The 18,675-nt window shown below is 50.8% G+C and overlaps 1 protein-coding gene across 4 annotated transcripts in view; it reads left to right on the top strand.

Annotated features, from left to right (window-relative positions):
* The window catches only part of DMTN (dematin actin binding protein), a 73,674-nt gene extending 55,326 nt beyond the window's left edge, over positions 1-18,348 (top strand). For 2 of the 4 annotated variants that reach the window (XM_083454196.1, XM_083454197.1), the window contains exons 8-14: positions 2,054-2,110; positions 2,210-2,365; positions 4,392-4,501; positions 4,610-4,715; positions 7,589-7,653; positions 10,956-11,004; positions 11,985-12,232. In XM_083454196.1, coding sequence (XP_083310322.1) covers positions 2,054-2,110; positions 2,210-2,365; positions 4,392-4,501; positions 4,610-4,715; positions 7,589-7,653; positions 10,956-11,004; positions 11,985-12,076 — 635 coding nt within the window. In that variant the 3' untranslated portion in view covers positions 12,077-12,232. The other 2 variants (XM_083454199.1, XM_083454198.1) reach the window with 2 other exon arrangements.
* The last annotated feature ends 327 nt before the right edge of the window (positions 18,349-18,675 follow it).

The raw sequence follows: 18,675 nt of genomic DNA, 5'->3' as shown, positions 1-18,675 counted from the left end.
AACTTTTCCCTTTTTAAACGGGAAATTCCCTTATTCCAAATAGGATTCCTCGCAAGAAAAGGGAAAAGTTGACAGCTGTGGACAGAATATGGATCCCCTTGTTAGAACAGCTCCGCTAGCTGCCCATCTGTTCCTGAGCACAATTGAAAGTGCTGGTTGTGACCTATAAAGCCCTATATAACTTAGGCCCAGGCTCTCTGAAGGACCATATTCCCTTATAAGAACCTGCCCAGGTTTTGAGATCTTGAAGGAGGGTCCTTCTCCCAGTTCCACCACCCTCACAGGCCTACTTGGTGGGGGGACGCAGGACAGGGCCTTCTCGGTGGCTGCTCCCAGACTTTACAACTCCCTCCCTGGAGAAGCCAGGCGGGCCCCCTCCTTTGGTCCTCCTGCCAGCAGGAGGAGACCCTCTTATCCCAACAGGCCTTTGGGAACAGACTGTTGTTGTTTAAGGAAAGGGCTTTTAATAAGTGCTGTGGTGTTTTATTATTTGTATTTTAATAGACGAGTTTTTAAAATTGCTTTAATTCAATTAGAGTTTAATTACTTTTTATATGTTTCTTAACTTATTTAATTGGTGGTGTTGTAATTTGTGTAAGCCGCCTTGAGTCCCAGTCTGGGGAAAAGGCAGGATATAAAAGATGATGAAGAAAATAAAAATACACTGGTAGCTTGGTTTAAGAACAGCTTAGTTTTTGAACAACTTGGATTAAGAACGCTGCAAACCCAGAAGTAGGCATTTTGGTTTGTGAACTATTCCTTGGAATAAGAACATGTTTTGCTTCCTGTTGAGTGTGTTCCATTTGTAAATTGAGTCTCCCGCTGCTATGGGAAAGCATGCCTTGGTTTAAGAATGCTTTGGTTTAAGAACGGACTTCCGGAACGGATTAAGTTTGTAAACCAAGGAAAGGGACCCCTGACCATTAGGTCCAGTCGTGGCCGACTCTGGGGTTGCGGCGCTCATCTCGCTTTACTGGCCGAGGGAGCCGGTGTACAGCTTCCGGGTCATGTGGTCAGCATGACTAAGTCGCTTCTGGAGAACCAGAGCAGCACACCGAAATGCCATTTACCTTCCCGCCGGAGCGGTACCTATTTATCTACTTGCACTTTGACATGCTTTTGAACTGCAAGGTTGGCAGGAGCAGGGACCAAGCAACGGGAGCTCACCCCGTTGCGGGGATTCGAACCGCCGACCTTCTGATCGGCAAGTCCTAGGCTCTGTGGTTTAACCTACAGTGCCACCCGCATCCCTGCAAACCAAGTTACCACTGTAATAATAATAAGCAACTCTCATCATACCCAGGGTAGCAAAGGCTGCCCCAACGTAGACAAGTTACAATACCACAGAGGGGATTTCTAAGAAGCTGCTTTGGAGAAGGACTGAAGGGCACAAATTAAATATTCCCTGCCTGAAACCTGGAGAGCAGCTGCCAGTCACTGGACTGTAGGCAACAGTGAGCAGGACAGGCCAAAGGCCTGACAGTACATTTAAGGCAGCTTGCTACGCTCCAGTGTTGAAGGGCCTGGCCCAGGGGAGTTCAAGGTAGAGGGGAGCAGGTCAGATTTTGGGCCACATAAAAGGAGAAATAGAAGGGGCACCGGTGGCGCTGTGGGTTAAACCACAGAGCCTAGGACTTGCTGATCAGAAGGTCGGCGGTTCGAATCCCTGCGATGGTGTGAGCTCCCGTTGCTCGTTCCCTGCTCCTGCCAACCTAGCAGTTCAAAAGCACACCGGTGCAAGTAGATAAATAGGTACCGCTCCGACGGGAAGGTAAACGGCGTTTCCGTGCGCTGCTTTGGTTCGCCAGAAGCAGCTTAGTCCTGCTGCCCACATGACCCGGAAGCTGTGCGCCGGCTCCCTTGGCCAATAAAGCGAGATGAGCGCCACACCCCACAGTCGGCCACGACTGGACCTAATGGTCAGGGGTCCCTTTACCTTTAAAAGGAGAAATATGGGCAGCAGCAGGCTGGAAAACCACCTTGGGGGTCTCCCTGAGAAGCGGCCCCAAACCAGTTGCTGCGTCCCCTGAGCACCTCCCTGTTCCTTCCCCAGATACCAACACGGCAGAGATGAACATCTACAAGAAGCCCCCCATCTACAAGCAGAGAGGTAGGTGATGCTCCCTGGTGCCCTCTGGGGCGGGCGAAGGTGGGGCTACACATAGCAGAGGCTCAGAGTCACCTGCCCTCCCCCCTTTGCACCTTGCAGAGCAGTCGGTGACGCCAACCCCGCAGAGCAAGCACCTGATCGAGGACCTGATCATCGAATCCTCCAAGTTCCCGGCTGCCCAGCCGCCCGACCCCAACCAGCCGGCCAAGATTGAGACCGACTACTGGCCCTGCCCGCCCTCCTTGGCAGTTGTGGGTAGGTGGTCCTTGCTGTGTTTTTCTGTCAGCCAGTGGGGTAGTGGATGGGGGAATGCAGGGGAGCATAGCTGTGGGGCTTTTTTTTTCCAGAACTGGAGTAATGATGCCATCTGGCAAGGTGCCAGGGCGATTGGTCTCCTTTTTCTGGTAAACGAATGAGGCGATAACAAGGCTTTCAAGTTTGCTTGGGAGAGATTGGCATAGAGGAAGTTGGATAATGAGGAAAAGAGCTGAGCAGAGGCTGGATACTGCTTTTCTTTTCTTTGACGGGGTTGCTGCTTCGTACTGGCAGTTTTAAACGGTAGCGATTCATTGCGAGATCCTTTGCATTTCCAAAACAGCTACTTACAACATTCAAAATAAATAAATAAAAGCAGATTAAAACATGCATCACCATTCTACAGGGCAGGCTTGTCTAAACAAGAATGTTTTCAGCAGGCACCCAAAAGAATACAGTGAAGGTGCCCGCCTGATCTCAATAGGCAAGGAGTTCCAAAGTGCAGGCGCTGACACACTAAATGACCAGTTTCTTACAGGTATTATATAGGTAAAGGTAAAGGTACCCCTGCCCGTACGGGCCAGTCTTGCCAGACTCTAGGGTTGTGCGCCCATCTCACTCAAGAGGCCGGGGGCCAGCACTGTCCGGAGACACTTCCGGGTCACGTGGCCAGCGTGACATCGCTGCTCTGGTGAACCATAGCCGCACACGAAAACGCCGTTTACCTTCCCGCTAGTAAGCGGTCCCTATTTATCTACTTGCACCCGGGGGTGCTTTCGAACTGCTAGGTTGGCAGGCGCTGGGACCGAACAACGGGAGCGCACCCCGCCGCGGGGATTCGAACTGCCAACCTTTCGATCGGCAAGCCCTAGGCGCTGAGGCTTTTACCCACAGCGCCACCCGCGTCCCCTCAGGTATTATATAGCCCTGTAATAATGCCAGCTGCACAGAATGTGGCGGCTGAGCAGACATATATGGGGTGAGATGATCTCGCAGGCAAACTGGTCCCATGTCCTAGTTCCAGGTAGGTAGCCATGTTGGTCTGCCATAGACGAAACAAAATAATAATTAAAAAATCCTTCCAGTAGCACCTTGTTGTTGTTGTTTAGTTGTTTAGTCGTGTCCGACTCTTCGTGACCCCCTGGACCAGAGCACGCCAGGCACTCCTGTCTTCCACTGCCTCCCGCAGTTTGATCAAACTCATGTTTGTAGCTTCAAGAACACTGTCCCACCATCTCGTCCTCTGTCATCCCCTTCTCCTTGTGCCCTCCATCTTTCCCAGCATCAGGGTCTTTTCCAGGGAGTCTTCTCTTCTCATGAGGTGGCCAAAGTATTGGAGCCTCAGCTTCACGATCTGACCTTCCAGTGAGCACTCAGGGCTGATTTCCTTCAGAATGGATAGGTTTGATCTTCTTGCAGTCCATAGTAGCACCTTAGAGACCAACTAAGTTTGTTCTTAATATGAGCTTTCGTGTGCATGCACACTTGCACACGAAAGCTCATACCAAGAACAAACTTAGTTGGTCTCTAAGGTGCTACTGGAAGGATTTTTTTTTTTTTTTTTTTGGTCCCATGTTGTTAAGGGTAGTTGATATAAGAATAGCAACCCCTTGAACCTGGCCACCAGGGCAGATTTATCAGCGCAGGTGTTCTGTGCTGCCAAAGCCTGTCAGCAATTGTGCTGCAGCATTCTACACTCATTGCAACCTCCAGATCAGGTGCAAGGCAAGCCCCATACAGAGCGCATAGCAGTAATCTAGCAGTGAGGTAATCCGTGTGAAGGCTCAGGTAAACTGGCCCCACGTTACTAAGGGCTTTATAGCTTCACCCTCTTTGGTCCCTTTCATCTTCCCCTCCTCAAATGGCTACTATAAGGTTTCGGCCCTAAGCACACTCACCTGGGGACGATCTCTTCTGAAATCGGGGGGGGGGGGGGACAGGACATCATTTTTGAAGGTGAGAAGACCCTCCGCCCAAGAAGCTGTCTGCCGCGTGTGAGACACCCTCCTGCCTTGTCTTTCTGCAGAGACTGAGTGGCGGCGGCGGATGGCCTCCAAAAGAGGCGAGGACGAGGATGAGGACAGCACGGAAGAACTGGGGAGCCTGCGAGAGTTGCAGAAGCAAGAGCTGAGCAAGGTGGGCAGGGGGCTTGGGGGCAGGTGAAGCCGGGTGGGGGCGCTCCTGGTTGCCAGTGGCCCCTTGTGTGGCTGAGCTCCACCTCTCGCTGCTCGCTCTCTCCGCCAGGTGGCCTCCAACCTTGGCAAGCTCATCCTCAAGGAGGAGATGGAGAAGTCTCTCCCCATCCGGAGGAAAACCCGTTCGCTTCCGGACCGGACGCCCTTCCACTCCTGTGAGTAAGCAACCCCCACCCCATCCCCTGCTAAAACCAGGGGCTGATTTCCCATGCTTCTCATTCTTTTTGTCCTAAAACAGGAAGGGCACATCTTTCGTGCACCCCTTTTTGTTTGTTTGCATTTATAATCCACTTTTTCCTCCAAGGAGCTCAAGGTAGCACTCTGTTAGAATTCCTGCTCCATGATTGCAGTCATGGGATTGTTGTCTGTCACATGATGGTGTATGTTTTCATTCCACAGAGTGGGAAGTGACGGAGACAGGATGTTTGTGTTACTGTGTTCCGTGAAGTGGGACTATGGTCCTTTGTTCTTTCTCTTTGCTGTCTGATGCTAGAGAGAGAGGGAGCCATGTTGCAGTGCTCCGTGTGTGTTTATATGTAAATAAAGTAGATTAGCCAAAATGCTGAGTTGCTGAGGTCTGTCACGCAAGGTGCACAAACTCTGCAGATCTCTAAGTGTGCCGGTGTCGTTTGGCATCGGTCACTGTAATGTTCGGGCAGAAGAAAGCTTCTGAAGCTTCTGAATGATTGTCCAGGAGGGAGGGAACATGCCAGTCGGGCATGTGTCTCTGCCAGGGTCCTACTCAAGTGTAGGCTGAACTCCTGGCACATTCATGGTTCTCTTCTTCCCTTTTTTATCCTCTCAACGACCCTGCCAGGCAGGTTAGGTCACCCAGGTCACCCAGTGAGATTCATGATGGCTGAGTGGAGATTTGACCCCCAGTCTCCCAGGTCCTCGGCCAACACTCTTAACCGCTATGCCACACATAATAATAATAATAATAATAATAATAATAATAATAATAATAATATTTTTTTATTTATACCCTGCCCATCTGGCTGGGTTTCCGCAGCTACTCTGCATGGCTCCCAACAGAATATTGAAAACACACAAAAATATCAAACATTGAAAATTTCTCTAAACAGGGCTGCCTTCAGATGTCTCCTAAAAGTCAGATAGTTGTTTATTTCCTTGACATCTGGTGGGAGGGCGTTCCACAAGGTGGGCGCCACTACTGAGAAGGCCCTCTGCCTGGTTCCCTGTAACTTCGCTTCTCACAGCGAGGGAACCACCAGAAGGCCCTCAGCACTGGACTTCAGTGTCTGGGCAGAACAAAATGGGTGGAGACGCTCCGTCAGGCCACTTAGAGCTTTAAAGGTCAGCACAAGACGCAAGAACGCAAGACCTGGTCCATCTAGCTTCACAGACTGGAAGCAATCGCTTTCCAGGGTTTCAGGCAGAGACTGAACCTAGGGCTTTCTGCATGCAGATATATGCATTATATCAAGTTTACGCCAACTGTACTCCTGCCGTGATCTACAGAAGAAAACCATAGAAAAAGTTGAGATTGGCACACAACATGACACCACTTTATCCTCTCCTGGGGCGAGTGGCTGAGTGAACAAGCCATGCCCAGAATTGCCCACCCCTGTTCCCAATGCAGGCTGAATGAATGACAGGGAATAAGAAGAGCCTGATGGATCAGGTTAATGGTGCATCCGTTCCCAGCGCCCTGTTCTCACAGTGGCCTCTGTCTGTGAAGGCATAGCAGAACCTTCAAAGATAGTACCTCTCCCCCATGACTTTGTCCATCTCAAGAGACAATGGAGCGTGCCTCCAGGGGTCATGTGTCCACAGTGTCCGCTGTGGCTGCAGAAGAGACTGATAGCTCGTAACTGCTGCCTCCTGTATTGTTTTTGCTGTGTTAGCTGCACCAAAGTGACACAAGCCTAGGCAGTGTGTCTGGGGGTCCTGGGCTGCCCAGACGACAAGACCCCCCTCTCAGCCTCACTGGAGTGGTCTAAAGGAAAGCAGAGCAATACATTTGACACCAGATTGGCTGCAGGAGTTGCTGGAAGGAGGCATTCAAGACACCATCCAACAGTCTTAGGGACTTGGGATTTGTGTAGGATTTATACCATAGCCTTTTCTTCTCCGAAAGATGTCCCACCAGGTAGTGGGTACATGAATGTGTCTAATCCTCTTTTAAAGCCATCTATGTTGGTGGCAGGGATGCGGGTGGCGCTGTGGGTTAAAGAGCCTGGGACTTGCTGATCAGAAGGTCAACGGTTCGAATCCCCACGATGGGGTGAGCTCCCATTGCTGGGTCCCTGCTCCTGCCAACCTAGCAGTTCGAAAGCACGTCAAAGTGCAAGTAGATAAATAGGTACCGCTCCAGCGGGAAGGTAAATGGCGTTTCCATGTGCTGCTCTGGTTCGCCAGAAGCGGCTTAGTCATGTTGGCCACATGACCGGAAGCTGTACGCCGGCTCCCTCGGCCAATAAAGCGAGATGAGCACCGCAACCCCAGAGTCGGCCATGACTGCACCTAATGGTCAGGGGTCCCTTTACCTTTACCTTTACGTTGGTGGCTATCATTGCATCCTGTGGCAGAGAGTTCCACAGTTCAGCTGTGTGCAGTGTGAAGAAGCAGGTTTGGCCAGAAGAGCCCAGGAGACACAGAGGCAACTGCTCTCCTGCAAGTGTGCCTGAGCATTTGGCCCCATGAGAGCTGCCCCTGGTGCCCTTCAAGTGTTGTGGCCTACAACTCCCATCAATCCTTGCCAGCCTGGCCACGCTCCCATCAGCCCCTGCACCAAAGAGCTGTGCTGCCCGGGGCTGATGGGAGCTGTAGTCCAAAACCAGCTGGGGCCACCCTGTTGGGGAAGGCTGGTCTAGAGCAGCAGGTGTGTCCCTTGGCCAGAGCTCCTTGTCTTGCTGCCACCCTGAGCAGCAGCCCCACGGCTGCCCCTTTTCCAAGCTCCCTTCCAGCGCTACCATCTGCCCATGTTCTTGAACTGTTGCTCAACCCAGATTCAAAGGAGCCCTTTCCCCTGCCATATTAATCGCTGGTCTTCCTCTTTTTCCAGCTCTTCACGGCGGAAGCTCGAAATCTTCCTCCCTTCCTGCCTACGGAAGAAGCACCCTCGCCAGGGTAAGTGCCAGTTAGGGGCCTCTGCCCTGAACCTTCCAACCTTCCCTTGACCTCCCTCTGCCCTTCCATGGTTACCATTATCAATCCTTTATTTTATTTTATCTGCTTATCTTATTTTCTCTAATTTGTTAAAAGAATAACGACCCATTTTTCTATTGTTTTTCATACGTTACAAGCATTACTCAAATCCTGCCGAAGTTTTAAAAATTGTTTACGGTGTTCTCTTGAGCACATTATAAATTTTCCCCTTTCCTCCTTAAAATTCTTCTCTTCCTGGCTTCTGATTTTCCCAGTCAGTTTCGCCATTTCGGCATAGTCCATCATAGTCCTTCAGCTTCTACGAGTTCTAGTGTTGTGATAAAGAAATACTTTTCTCTTTCAACCTTTCTTCTCTTGGGACTTTCCCCAACCCACGGTTGCACTCACTGCAAGCGCTGGATTGGGCCCATGAAATGCTATAATGCCCCTTGCCTGCCTGCCTGGAGATGGTGTTTGTGTGTGACTTTTGTGCTGCTGGAATGTACCGTATTTTTTGCACCATAACACTTTTTTCCTCCTAGAAGGTAAGGGGAAATGTCTGTGCGTGTTATGGAGCGAATGCCTACAGATGGCGGGGGGATCTGCTGCAGTCGTGAGCAGAGGATCATGGTTCCCCTTCCTTCCCTCCTCCGTGGCTCGCTTTGAAACAGCAAAGCGGGAGAAGAGCCGCTGAGTGGGGAGGAGAGAGGGACAGAGAGCCTGCTTGGTTTAAAGGAGCAAAGCGGGAGAGGAGAGGAGCCACTTACACTGGTGTAAGCGGCTCCTATCCGGTTGGCTCCTTTAAAGCAAGCAGGCTCTCTGTCCCTCTCTCCTCCCCACTCAGCTCGCTAAATAGCAGCAAAGTTTTTCAGCTCGCTAAGCCGGGGAGGTGGGAGAGAAGCAGAGCCTGCTTGCTTCAAAGGAGCAAAGCGGGAGAGGAGAGGAGCCTTCTCCTCTTATACCCCTCGCCTGCATTATTAGCAGCATCCTTCTCTACCCACCCCACGCGTGTTCCTTCTCCCCTTAAGCCCCTCGCCTGCATTATTAGCAGCATCCTTTTTTTGCATTGGGCTACCCCAAACTCACCGTCAGGTCACATGTCTGTGGCCACAGCATGAACCACAAAAATCATACATCCACTGTTTCGTTTAGAATATTTTTTTTCTTGTTTTCCTCCTCTAAAAACTATGTGCGTGTTATGGTCGGGTGCGTGTTATAGAGGGAAAAACATGGTATGTAGCCTGCTATGAAATGAGAGCAATGCATTTGCTGCTTTGACCTGTTTTGCTGCTCGCTCTGAGCTCCGTTGAATGCAGATCCTAGAAGATTATCCACTACGTGGTGCAAGTCTTGAGTTGAGACACACTGCCCATCTCTGCTCTATCCCTTGGATGGAAGTAGAAAAAGTGGAGGTGTTTGGAGGGTATGTGCATATTCCACACATCTAGAAGTCCTCCGGTTTCCTTTTTATGAAAGCAGTCTTGCTCTTGCTGGTGCAGAGAGGGCTCAAGAACAGCCTAATCTGAGGCGGTGGAAATCATCTCAATGATCAGAAGAAGGGCCGCCCATCCAAATTGTGCCTGTTCCTCTGGCGCCTGCTTCCATTCTGAAACCATAGAATCATAAAATTGTAGAGTTGGGAAGGAACAGCAGGGAGCTGGACCATCTAGTCCATGGGTAGGCAAACTAAGGCCCGGGGGTCAGATCCGGCCCAATCGCCTTCTAAACCCAGCCGGCGGACAGTCTGGGAATCAGCCTGTTTTTACATGTGTCCTTTTATTTAAAATGCATCTCTGGGTTATTGGTGGGGCATAGGAATTTGTTCATTTCCCCAAAAAAATATAGTCCAGCCCCCCACAAGGCCTGAGGGACAGTGGACCAGCCCCATGCTGAAAAAGTTTGCTGACTCCTGACTAGTCCAACTCCCTGCAATGCAGGGAACCACAGTTGAATAATTCTTTTTTATATATATAATTAATTTTTATTCAGTTTCCAATATACATTCCATCCATATTTAACATCCGCCTCTAACATATACATCTTTTAGACTTCCCTCAGCCTATCTGACAATTTTCCATATTATCACTACTACTCACATTTCTTAAATTTATATTGCACTTTACCCATCTTAATCTTATCATATCTTTCAAGCAACATTTCAATCAATCATTTTCACAAAGCTTATTGAAAGCCTACAAGCATTAGTTGCTCCTCGCATACATTTTTGATATACTCTGTAAATTTGTTCCAGTCCTCGGTAAATCTCTGATCGCGTTGGTTCCGGATTTTTCCCGTCAATTTGTCCATTTCTGCATATTCCATCAGCTTCATTCTCCATTCTTCCCTAGTCGGCATTTCTTCCTGTTTCCATTTCTGGGCCATCAAAATTCTTGCTGCTGTCTGCTGAATAATTCCTGACAGGTGGCCATCTAAGGACCTCCAAGGACAGAGGGTCCAACACTGTCTTACGAGGGAGTCTGTTCCACTGTCAAACTGTTCTTACAGTCAGAAAGTTCTTCCTAATACAGTCGTACCTTGGATCCTGAACGCCCTGGAACTTGGACGTTTTGGCTCCCGGATGCCGCAAACCCAGACGTGATTGTTCCAGTTTGCAAACATTCTTTTGGAAGCCGAACATCCGACGGGGCTTCTGATTGGCCGCAGGAGCTTCCTGCGGCCAATCAGAAGCAGCGATTTGGCTTCCGAACATTTTGGAAGTCAAACGGACTTCCGGAACGGATTCCGTTCGACTTCCAAGGTGCGACTGTATTTAATTGGAATCTCCTTTCTTGCCCTTTGAATCCCTGTGATTTGGGTCGTCCCCTCTGGAGCAGCTAGAAAAGCTTGCTCAGTCTTGCATGGGGCAACTCTTCAGGTATTTGAAGATGGCTGTCAAATTCTGATCCACGCCATCTTTGACCAAGAATCGCACAGCTGGCATTGGCCCTGCAGAGAGACCTGCTGGCCTGGGGCTGAGGTCCCACAAGTAGCCCACATCTCATGCCATTATTGGGAGGTGGGGGGTGAGAATCCTTCTGTCCCAAGCAGAAAACCTGAGTAATAAAGGCACAATCACATCATGGACACGTGGAATTGGTTGCCTTTCTCCGACAAAGCTGTAGTTTCCAGGAGTCTTTGGGGAAAGTGATGTGTGCTTTAGATGTGTGGTCTGGATGTGACCTAGGAAAGATCAAAGCGCCCCCTCTCTTCATGCCACAAAGGCACCAAGGTTGACATGTCTCTGTGGGTGACCTGACTCTTCTGCTTTTTTCCGCCTTCTACAGCTGCAGTCCACAGAGTTCAGTCCTGCCGGCAGCGAGAAAGGGAGCCCAGGTAAGCGAAGCTACGGGGTTGGGGTTGGGGTGGGGCAAAGGCAGACCTCTCATCTGCTGACATCAGTCACCTGCCCTAGCTTGGACCCTCTTCTGCTACTTCTGAGCCGCTTCTGACCTCCCTCCCGCTCACAGAATTTTAGAGTGGGAAGGGACCCCAAGGGCAGTGTTAGAAACTGGGACAGAAAAGCTAGGAGCCAAATGGCTCCTGGGACCTGGGTTGCGGGCGCCAAAACAGAATGTCTAGTCGCCATTTGGGGGGGGGGGGGTTGGCAACACTTTTTATTATTTTGATAGGCATGAACTAATACTCAATTCACATAAGTGGCACATTGCCAATATCACATTTTAAGCAGAAACTGCTAATACATGTTTGATTTGGTGTTTGCAATAAAAAAATATGGGTACCATACTTCAGTTTTCAAAACACTCTTTTTATTAACATATTGCCTATCCTTAACATATAGAGTGGTACCTCAGGTTAAGTACTCAATTCTTTCCGGAGGTCCATTCTTAACCTGAAACTGTTCTTAACCTGAAGCACCACTTTAGCTAATGGGGCCTCCTGCTGCTGCCATGCCGCCGGAGCACGATTTCTGTTCTCATCCTGAAGCAAAGTTCTTAACCCGAGGTACTATTTCTGGGTTAGTGGAGTCTGTAACCTGAAGCGTCTGTAACCCAAGGTACCACTGTACTTCGATGCTTCGAATCACTTACATTTCAGTAATCCTCGAATTTCAGTCAGGCGCAAAAATAAAGCACCCAGACTTTTTGAGGTGTTCGCAAACAGAGAATCTTTAGGTGCGAAAAGCGCCTGGCGCCCTGCTAATTTCGAACCCTGCCAGAGGGTCATCTACTCCAACCCCCCACAATGCAGGAATCACACTAAGTGGTCTTGGCCACTTAGCAATGAAACAACTGAAGAAGATAGCAGGGCACTGTTCTCTGGTAACCTTCATCCCCTTTCCTTCTGTCTTGCAGGTCTACAGGTGAGCACACATGCCCAGCCACAGGTGGTCCCCCCAAGAGGTGATGTATCAGGCCACTTCCCCCAAGGGTACCCGGGAGAGTGACGGCGTCTCACCCAAACCCCAGAGGAAGGCTGAGGAGGGTTTGAGAGGGGGGCCAGGAGGGAATAAGGCGGTGCAACTGGCTGCCTCCTGTGGGTCCACAGCCATGCCAAGCACTATTTCTGTGGGAGAAGGCCCTGCAACTGTGTTGGGTTTATTTTCCCTCCACAGAACGGCCAGAGAGGGCGGATGGACAGGGGAAACTCACTCCCTAGTATGCTGGAGCAAAAGGTGAGAACCGCCCCTGGGGCCATGGGGGAATATCCACCGTCCTTTTGCATGGGGGTAATGTGTCCTGATGCGCCCACAAAGAAATGCAACCAAGCGGCCCCTTCGTTCACTTTGCTTTTCTTCCTCCCTGAAGATTTACCCTTACGAGATGTTGATGGTGACGAATCGGGGAAGAGTGAAACTGCCTCCAGGCGTGGACAGGACAAGGCTAGAGGTACAAAGAAGTAGCACTGGTGTAGATCTACCTTTCTCAACCTTGACACTCTGCAAATCACTTCCTTGCTATTATCATTATCAACATCATCATTATTACAGTCGTACCTTGGATCTTAGGGACGAGGGTGGCGCTGTGGGTAAAAGCCTCAGCGCCTAGGGCTTGCCGATCGAAAGGTCGGCGGTTCGAATCCCCGCGGCGGGGTGCGCTCCCGTTGTTCGGTCTCAGCGCCTGCCAACCTAGCAGTTCGAAAGCACTCCCGGGTGCAAGTAGATAAATAGGGACCGCTTACTAGCGGGAAGGTAAACGGCGTTTCCGTGTGCGGCTCTGGCTCGCCAGAGCAGCTTCGTCACGCTGGCCACGTGACCCGGAAGTGTCTCCGGACAGCACTGGCCCCCGGCCTCTTGAGTGAGATGGGCGCACAACCCTAGAGTCTGTCAAGACTGGCCCGTACCGGCAGGGGTACCTTTACCTTTACCTTTACCTTGGATCTTGAATGCCTTGCGACTTGAACATTTTGGCTCCCAAATGCCGCAAACCCAGAAGCGAGTGTTCTGGTTTGCAAACCATCTTTGGAACCTGAACATCCGACGCGGATTATGCGGCTTCCGATTGTGTGCAGGAAGCCCCTGCAGCCAATCGGAAGCCACACTTTGGTTGTCTAATTTTTACGGAAGTCGAACAGAATTCTGGAATAGATTCTGTTCGACAACCATGGTATGACTGTACTATTATTATTAATAATATTATTGTTGTTGTTGTTGTTGTTGTTGTTTTAGAAAATGTATAAGCCACTCCATTGTCAGAAAAACTCAAAAGGGCTTAACAGAAAAGAAAAAGCAATTAAATTGGCAGTAAGAAGAAATAACAAGACATTGGAAAAGTTAAGATAACCAGAGACTAAAAACATATTAAGACTTGCATCAACTTTCTAAACATCTGGACAGGCTGGTTTAAAGAAAAATGTTTTTGGCAGGTGCTGAAAAGAGTAAAGGTGTCAATTGAGTTCCAAAGTTTGGGTGCTGCTGCACTAAAATATCAAGTTCTTACAAATGTGGAACAGGTATTATGGGTCACTTTGTAACTGTGCCTGCCCTGCTGATTGAAGCAGCAGAGGGGCCACATGTGGGGTAAGAAGGTCCAGATGTTGTTGGACTTCAACTCCCAGCAGCCTCAACAGCCCACATGGCCAGTGCGCAGGGACGATGGGAGCTGTAGTCCAATTTCTGCAAGGCACCAGTTGGTGTGCAAACTATTGAGCTAGACAAACCACTTGTCTTGACTCAAGATAAGGCAGCTTCTTTGAATCTGACATGAGATACAACACCTTTCCAGACAAGCCCCTTGCCTTACCCCCCTACGTGCCCACTTGACCACTTCGGCATTGTTATAGGCTCCACATTTGTAAGAACTCTCTTATCTTTCAGCCTGGCAGCATCTACCCTTTGGAATTCCCTGCCGATTGATTTCAAGCAGGCGCATTCACTGTACCCTTTTGCAGCGCCTACCCAAATGTTTACGGGACGCGGGTGGCGCTGTGGGTTAAACCACAGAGCCTAGGGCTTGCCGATCAGAAGGTCGGCAGTTCGAATCCCCGCCACGGGGTGAGCTCCCGTTGCTTGGTCCCTGTTCCTGCCAACCTAGCAGTTCAAAAGCACGTCAAAGTGCAAGTAGATAAATAGGTACCACTCCAGCGGGAAGGTAAGCGGCGTTTCCGTGAACTGCTCTGGTTCGCCAGAAGCGGCTTAGTCATGCTGGCCACATGACCCGGAAGCTGTACGCCGGCTCCCTTGGCCAATAAAGCGAGATGAGCACTGCAACCCCAGAGTCGGCCAAGACTGGACCTAATGGTCAGGGGTCCCTTTACCTTTACCCATATGTTTTAGAAAGTTGGTTCAGGTTTTCATTTGTTTTTTAAAAGTTATTTTAACTTTTCGTGTGCCTTGACTGCAAACCACTTGAGTGGTTTCATGAATCTTATGAAATGAACAAATAAATGAATGCTCAAGCCTCCTTCCTTCTCTCCCCCTCCCAGCGCCACCTGTCAGCCGAGGATTTCCTGCGTGCGTTCGAGATGTCACCGGATGAATTTGGCAAGCTGGCCCTGTGGAAGCGGAACGAGCTGAAGAAGAAAGCCTTCCTCTTCTGATCCCAGCCCCCCACGCAGAGCCGACATGCCCGGCGTGACGCTCCGTGCGTGTGTGCCGACCCGTCTTTCATCACAGACGCTTTAGGGCTACTCTCGAGCTCGTTCGAAGGGACGTTGCTCCTTTCTCCCCACCACCACCCAACCGCCCTCACTGCAGAGGTGGCTGCCATGCCTTGACTCTTGGGGCAGAGGAAAAGTGGGTCAGGAAAAGAGTGGTGAGCACCCTGTGCTGGATGTGGCAGCGGCTGTGGGGGGTGCCAAGTCCCTTCCCCACTCCCACCCCGGTGAAAATCAGCCATGTGTGGGGTGGGAAGAGGCCAAGGTGGAGATAAGGTGTTCTGTGCTGCCTCCCTTAAGCTCATTCCGTTGCTGGCTTTACTCCCAGATCATTCATCCTCTCCCCCCTTTGGCACACAGGCCCATCAGGTTTTCTAAACTTGGGCAAGAATGAGCCCCCGACTTGGCCCAGCGGGCAGATCTGAGCATCATGGCACCAGGCAGACTCCCACCCTGCAGCAGGACCAGACTGAAGAGGGTCTCTCTGCCCCAGCATCCTCTTCTCACAGGGGCAGCCTTGCCACACTCTCCCACTGATTTCCACCCCCTTGTGATTGGTACTCAGCTGCCCACTGGACGTGCCTAGCCTCCGCTGGAGTGAACGTGACCTGGGGCTGCTTCTCATCTAAATGGCTACCAAGCAGCAGGGTGATGGCACCCTCCCCAGCAAAAACAAAAAGAGCTTCCTTTGCTAGCTCCTGCCCCTACTGGACAAATCGAAGTATTTTGTGGCCACTCTCTAAGATGTGCTGTCTACAGGAGGAATGCAGCCACTACCACGGTGCCCGCAGGCATGGAGAAGGGCACAGAGGTGGGCTTCATTTGGAATCGAGGCATGTGTCCAGGCCCCCGTTCTGCAGGGGGTTGGACTAGGTCACTTGGGGTCACTTCCGACTCTATGGTTCTAGTTTCTTCCCCGCTGCCAAAATCTCCCTTTCCAGGCCAGCTTCCTCTACCCGTTTCTGCCCCAGCATTCCCCACTCTTTCTGCAAACTGGTCGTGGGCCAGCTATATGTGGCACCTGTTTCCTGCTCTCCCTCTGCCCTGCCATCCCACCCATCTAGGCTGTAACATTCTTCTGTGCTGCACCTGCTGCCTGCCCCCCACCCCAAAATCTGGGGGCCCCTGCCACCTACCCTGCAAGCTCTATTCAGCGAGACTGAATAGAGATGTGTCTGAAGAGAGGAATGCATTTACCTGCTGCTGTCATGCCCGTAGTTCAGGCCCGCCTCTGCAGCCTATGTGCCTCCCCCTCCACATACCCTGCACTCGTAGGTGCCCAGATCTACCTGCCCTGTCTCCACAGCTTCCTGCTAGTCCTGTGGAAAGGACTGCAGAGAAGGTGGCTTGATGCAAAGCCTGGGTATGCCCCTGCTCCTGCACAACCAGTGTGGTGTAGTGGTTAAGAGCGGTGGACTCGTAATCTGGTGAACCGGGTTCGATTCCGTGCTCCTCCACATGCAGCTGCTGGGTGACCTTGGGCCAGTCACACTTCTTTGAAGTCTCTCGGCCACACTCACCTCACAGTGTTTGTTGTGGGGGAGGAAGGGAAAGGAGATTGTTAGCCACTTTGAGACTCTTTAAAGGTAAAGGGACCCCTGACCATTAGGTCCAGTCGTGGCCGACTCTGGGGTTGCAGCGCTCATCTCGCTCAACAGGCCGAGGGAGCCAGCATACAGCTTCTGGGTCATGTGGCCAGCATGACTAAGCTGCTTCTGGCGAACCAGAGCAGCGCACGGAAACACCGTTTACCTTCCCGCCAGAGTGGTACCTATTTATCTACTTGCACTTTGACGTGCTTTCGAACTGCAAGGTTGGCAGGAGCAGCGACTGAGCAACAGGAGCTGACCCCGTTGCGGGGATTCGAACCGCCGACCTTCTGATCGGCAAGTCCTAGGTTCTGTGGTTTAACCCACAGCACCACCCGAGACTCCTTAGGGTAGTGATAAAGCGGGATAGCAAATCCAAACTCCTCTTCTTCTTCAACCCTAAATGCTGGAGGAGTGAGAGCTCTCTTCTGAGTCAGCCACCGCAAGGCCCACAACTCTGAGCCACAGCCTGGTCTCTCAGAAGCTACTACAGCCAGTTTAGGTCATGCAAGGCAGCTGCATTTATGCCAAGGGACAGGAGCCTCCTAGCCGGCCCCTTCTGTCTTGGGCATAGAGGCCAGGCTCTGCAAAGGATCACTTTGGGAGTGCAGCCACTTCACGGGCAAGATCCAGGCTGCTCTGTCGCTTTCCGTACCAAGATGGGCTTTCTTTCTTTATGAGCCAAACAACTGTCAGTCTCAACCCAGACTGAGCAGGGAGAGCCAGGACAGGAGGAGACTAAGCTGTCTCTACACTGCCACACATTTCTGCTCACCAAGAGATGAGAAGCACCTGCCCACCTCCATCTCCTCCTCCTGGAGGCCAAGGCTCCTTTTTTGCCCATCACACTCCCCCTGCCCCAGGGAGCACACAAGTGGTTGCGTGCAATACACAAGCACCCGTGCCTGTTGAACTACCAGGGCCCACAAGTCAGCACGGTTGGACTAGGTGATCCTTTGGGCCCCTTCCAGACTGTATGATTCTAGGAACACAAACCAATGTTGCACAGGCTGCTAGACATCAGCAGGGAGTTGACAAAATGGGTTGGTTTCTGCTGGGGCAGAAAAGATCTCTCTCTCTGTCCCAGTGAGCACCTTCCTCCACAAAATCTACCAGCCCTTAAGTGGTGGCTTCTCACTGACTGGTAAAATGACTGAAGTCTAGAGGTACTTTTCATCAGGCTATTTAAAGAGGGGGAAGAGTTTGCCAAGGAGGAGAGGGTTGCTTCAAGCCACACTTCCAAGGAACATTCCCCAATCCAGACCAGCGCCAGGCCTACCTGTCTCACTTAAGGGGTCCTGTGCTGCACCAGCAAAAACCTCCCACCCACAATGCTGTCCTGGCACTTTTCAGTCTAGTAAGGGTGCTGCCATTGCATTGTGGGAAGGAGAGCAGAAGAGACTGGAAGGGTTCGCTGGCCTTGGTGGGGTGGATCAAAGCAGCAGCTGCAGCAGCAGTCTAGGCCCAAGCAAGTCTATCTTTTGAGTCAGGAAGATGACGAGAGAGGTGCTTTCCCTCCACCTGGCGCCTTCCAACTGCTTTTGATGGCAGCTCCCACCAACCCCAGCACTATTCCAGCGTGCTGGCTGGAGCTCAAGGGAGCTGGAGCCCCAAACATCTGGGAAGCAGCAGGATAGCACCCTGGCCCTGAAATCCAGCCACCGAGACTGCCCAATGAGCCATTCCCCAGGGCTGTGGGAGAAACTGCCTTTCCTGGCTCAGGAGCCCAGTGTTCAGCTCACACCTTTTCCCTCCACACAGCCCCTGCCATGCTGCCCCCCCCTTACATTTCCTCCCTCCTGGCCACTCCACTTTGTGCAAATGTAAAGAATGTAATTTATTAGAAGTCACCGGCCTCTACTTGCTTTTCACTGCTATTCTGTGAGCATATCTATAAATAAGGACCTCCTAGTGCGAAGACCGGCCTACCCTATTCCACCACCCACTTCGGCTGATGTCAGAATCTGTGTGAAAATGATTTCCTCTCTAACCCCCACCCCCTTTTAATTAAATGTGAAGTGGCTTTATTCAAAAAGGTCTTGTCCTTGCTTTGTTATTTGTTTGTCAGGACTGATGTATAAGCTGCGCCAAACTGTTAAATCCTTTCTAGCCTCTTCTCTGTTTATTATTTCATAAAACCTATGCACCGTCTGATCATTAAAAACGAAACAAAACCTCAAAGCGATTTACAAACAGAATGAAACAATAAAATTACTAGTAAAAACCCTAAAAACCCTAAAGCAAAACAATAAATTGAAAACAGGTTAAAACATATAGCAATATTCTATATGTCTGGGTAAAGTAAAAGGTAAAGGTACGGGCCAGTCTTGCCAGACTCTAGGGTTGTGCGCTCATCTCACTC

Source organism: Podarcis tiliguerta (assembly GCF_965153285.1).
Source record: "Podarcis tiliguerta genome assembly, chromosome: 8".
In the NCBI taxonomy this organism is placed as follows: domain Eukaryota; kingdom Metazoa; phylum Chordata; class Lepidosauria; order Squamata; family Lacertidae; genus Podarcis; species Podarcis tiliguerta.
The sequence above is the reverse complement of the archived record's forward strand: the minus strand, read 5'-3'. Positions and strand labels throughout refer to the sequence as shown.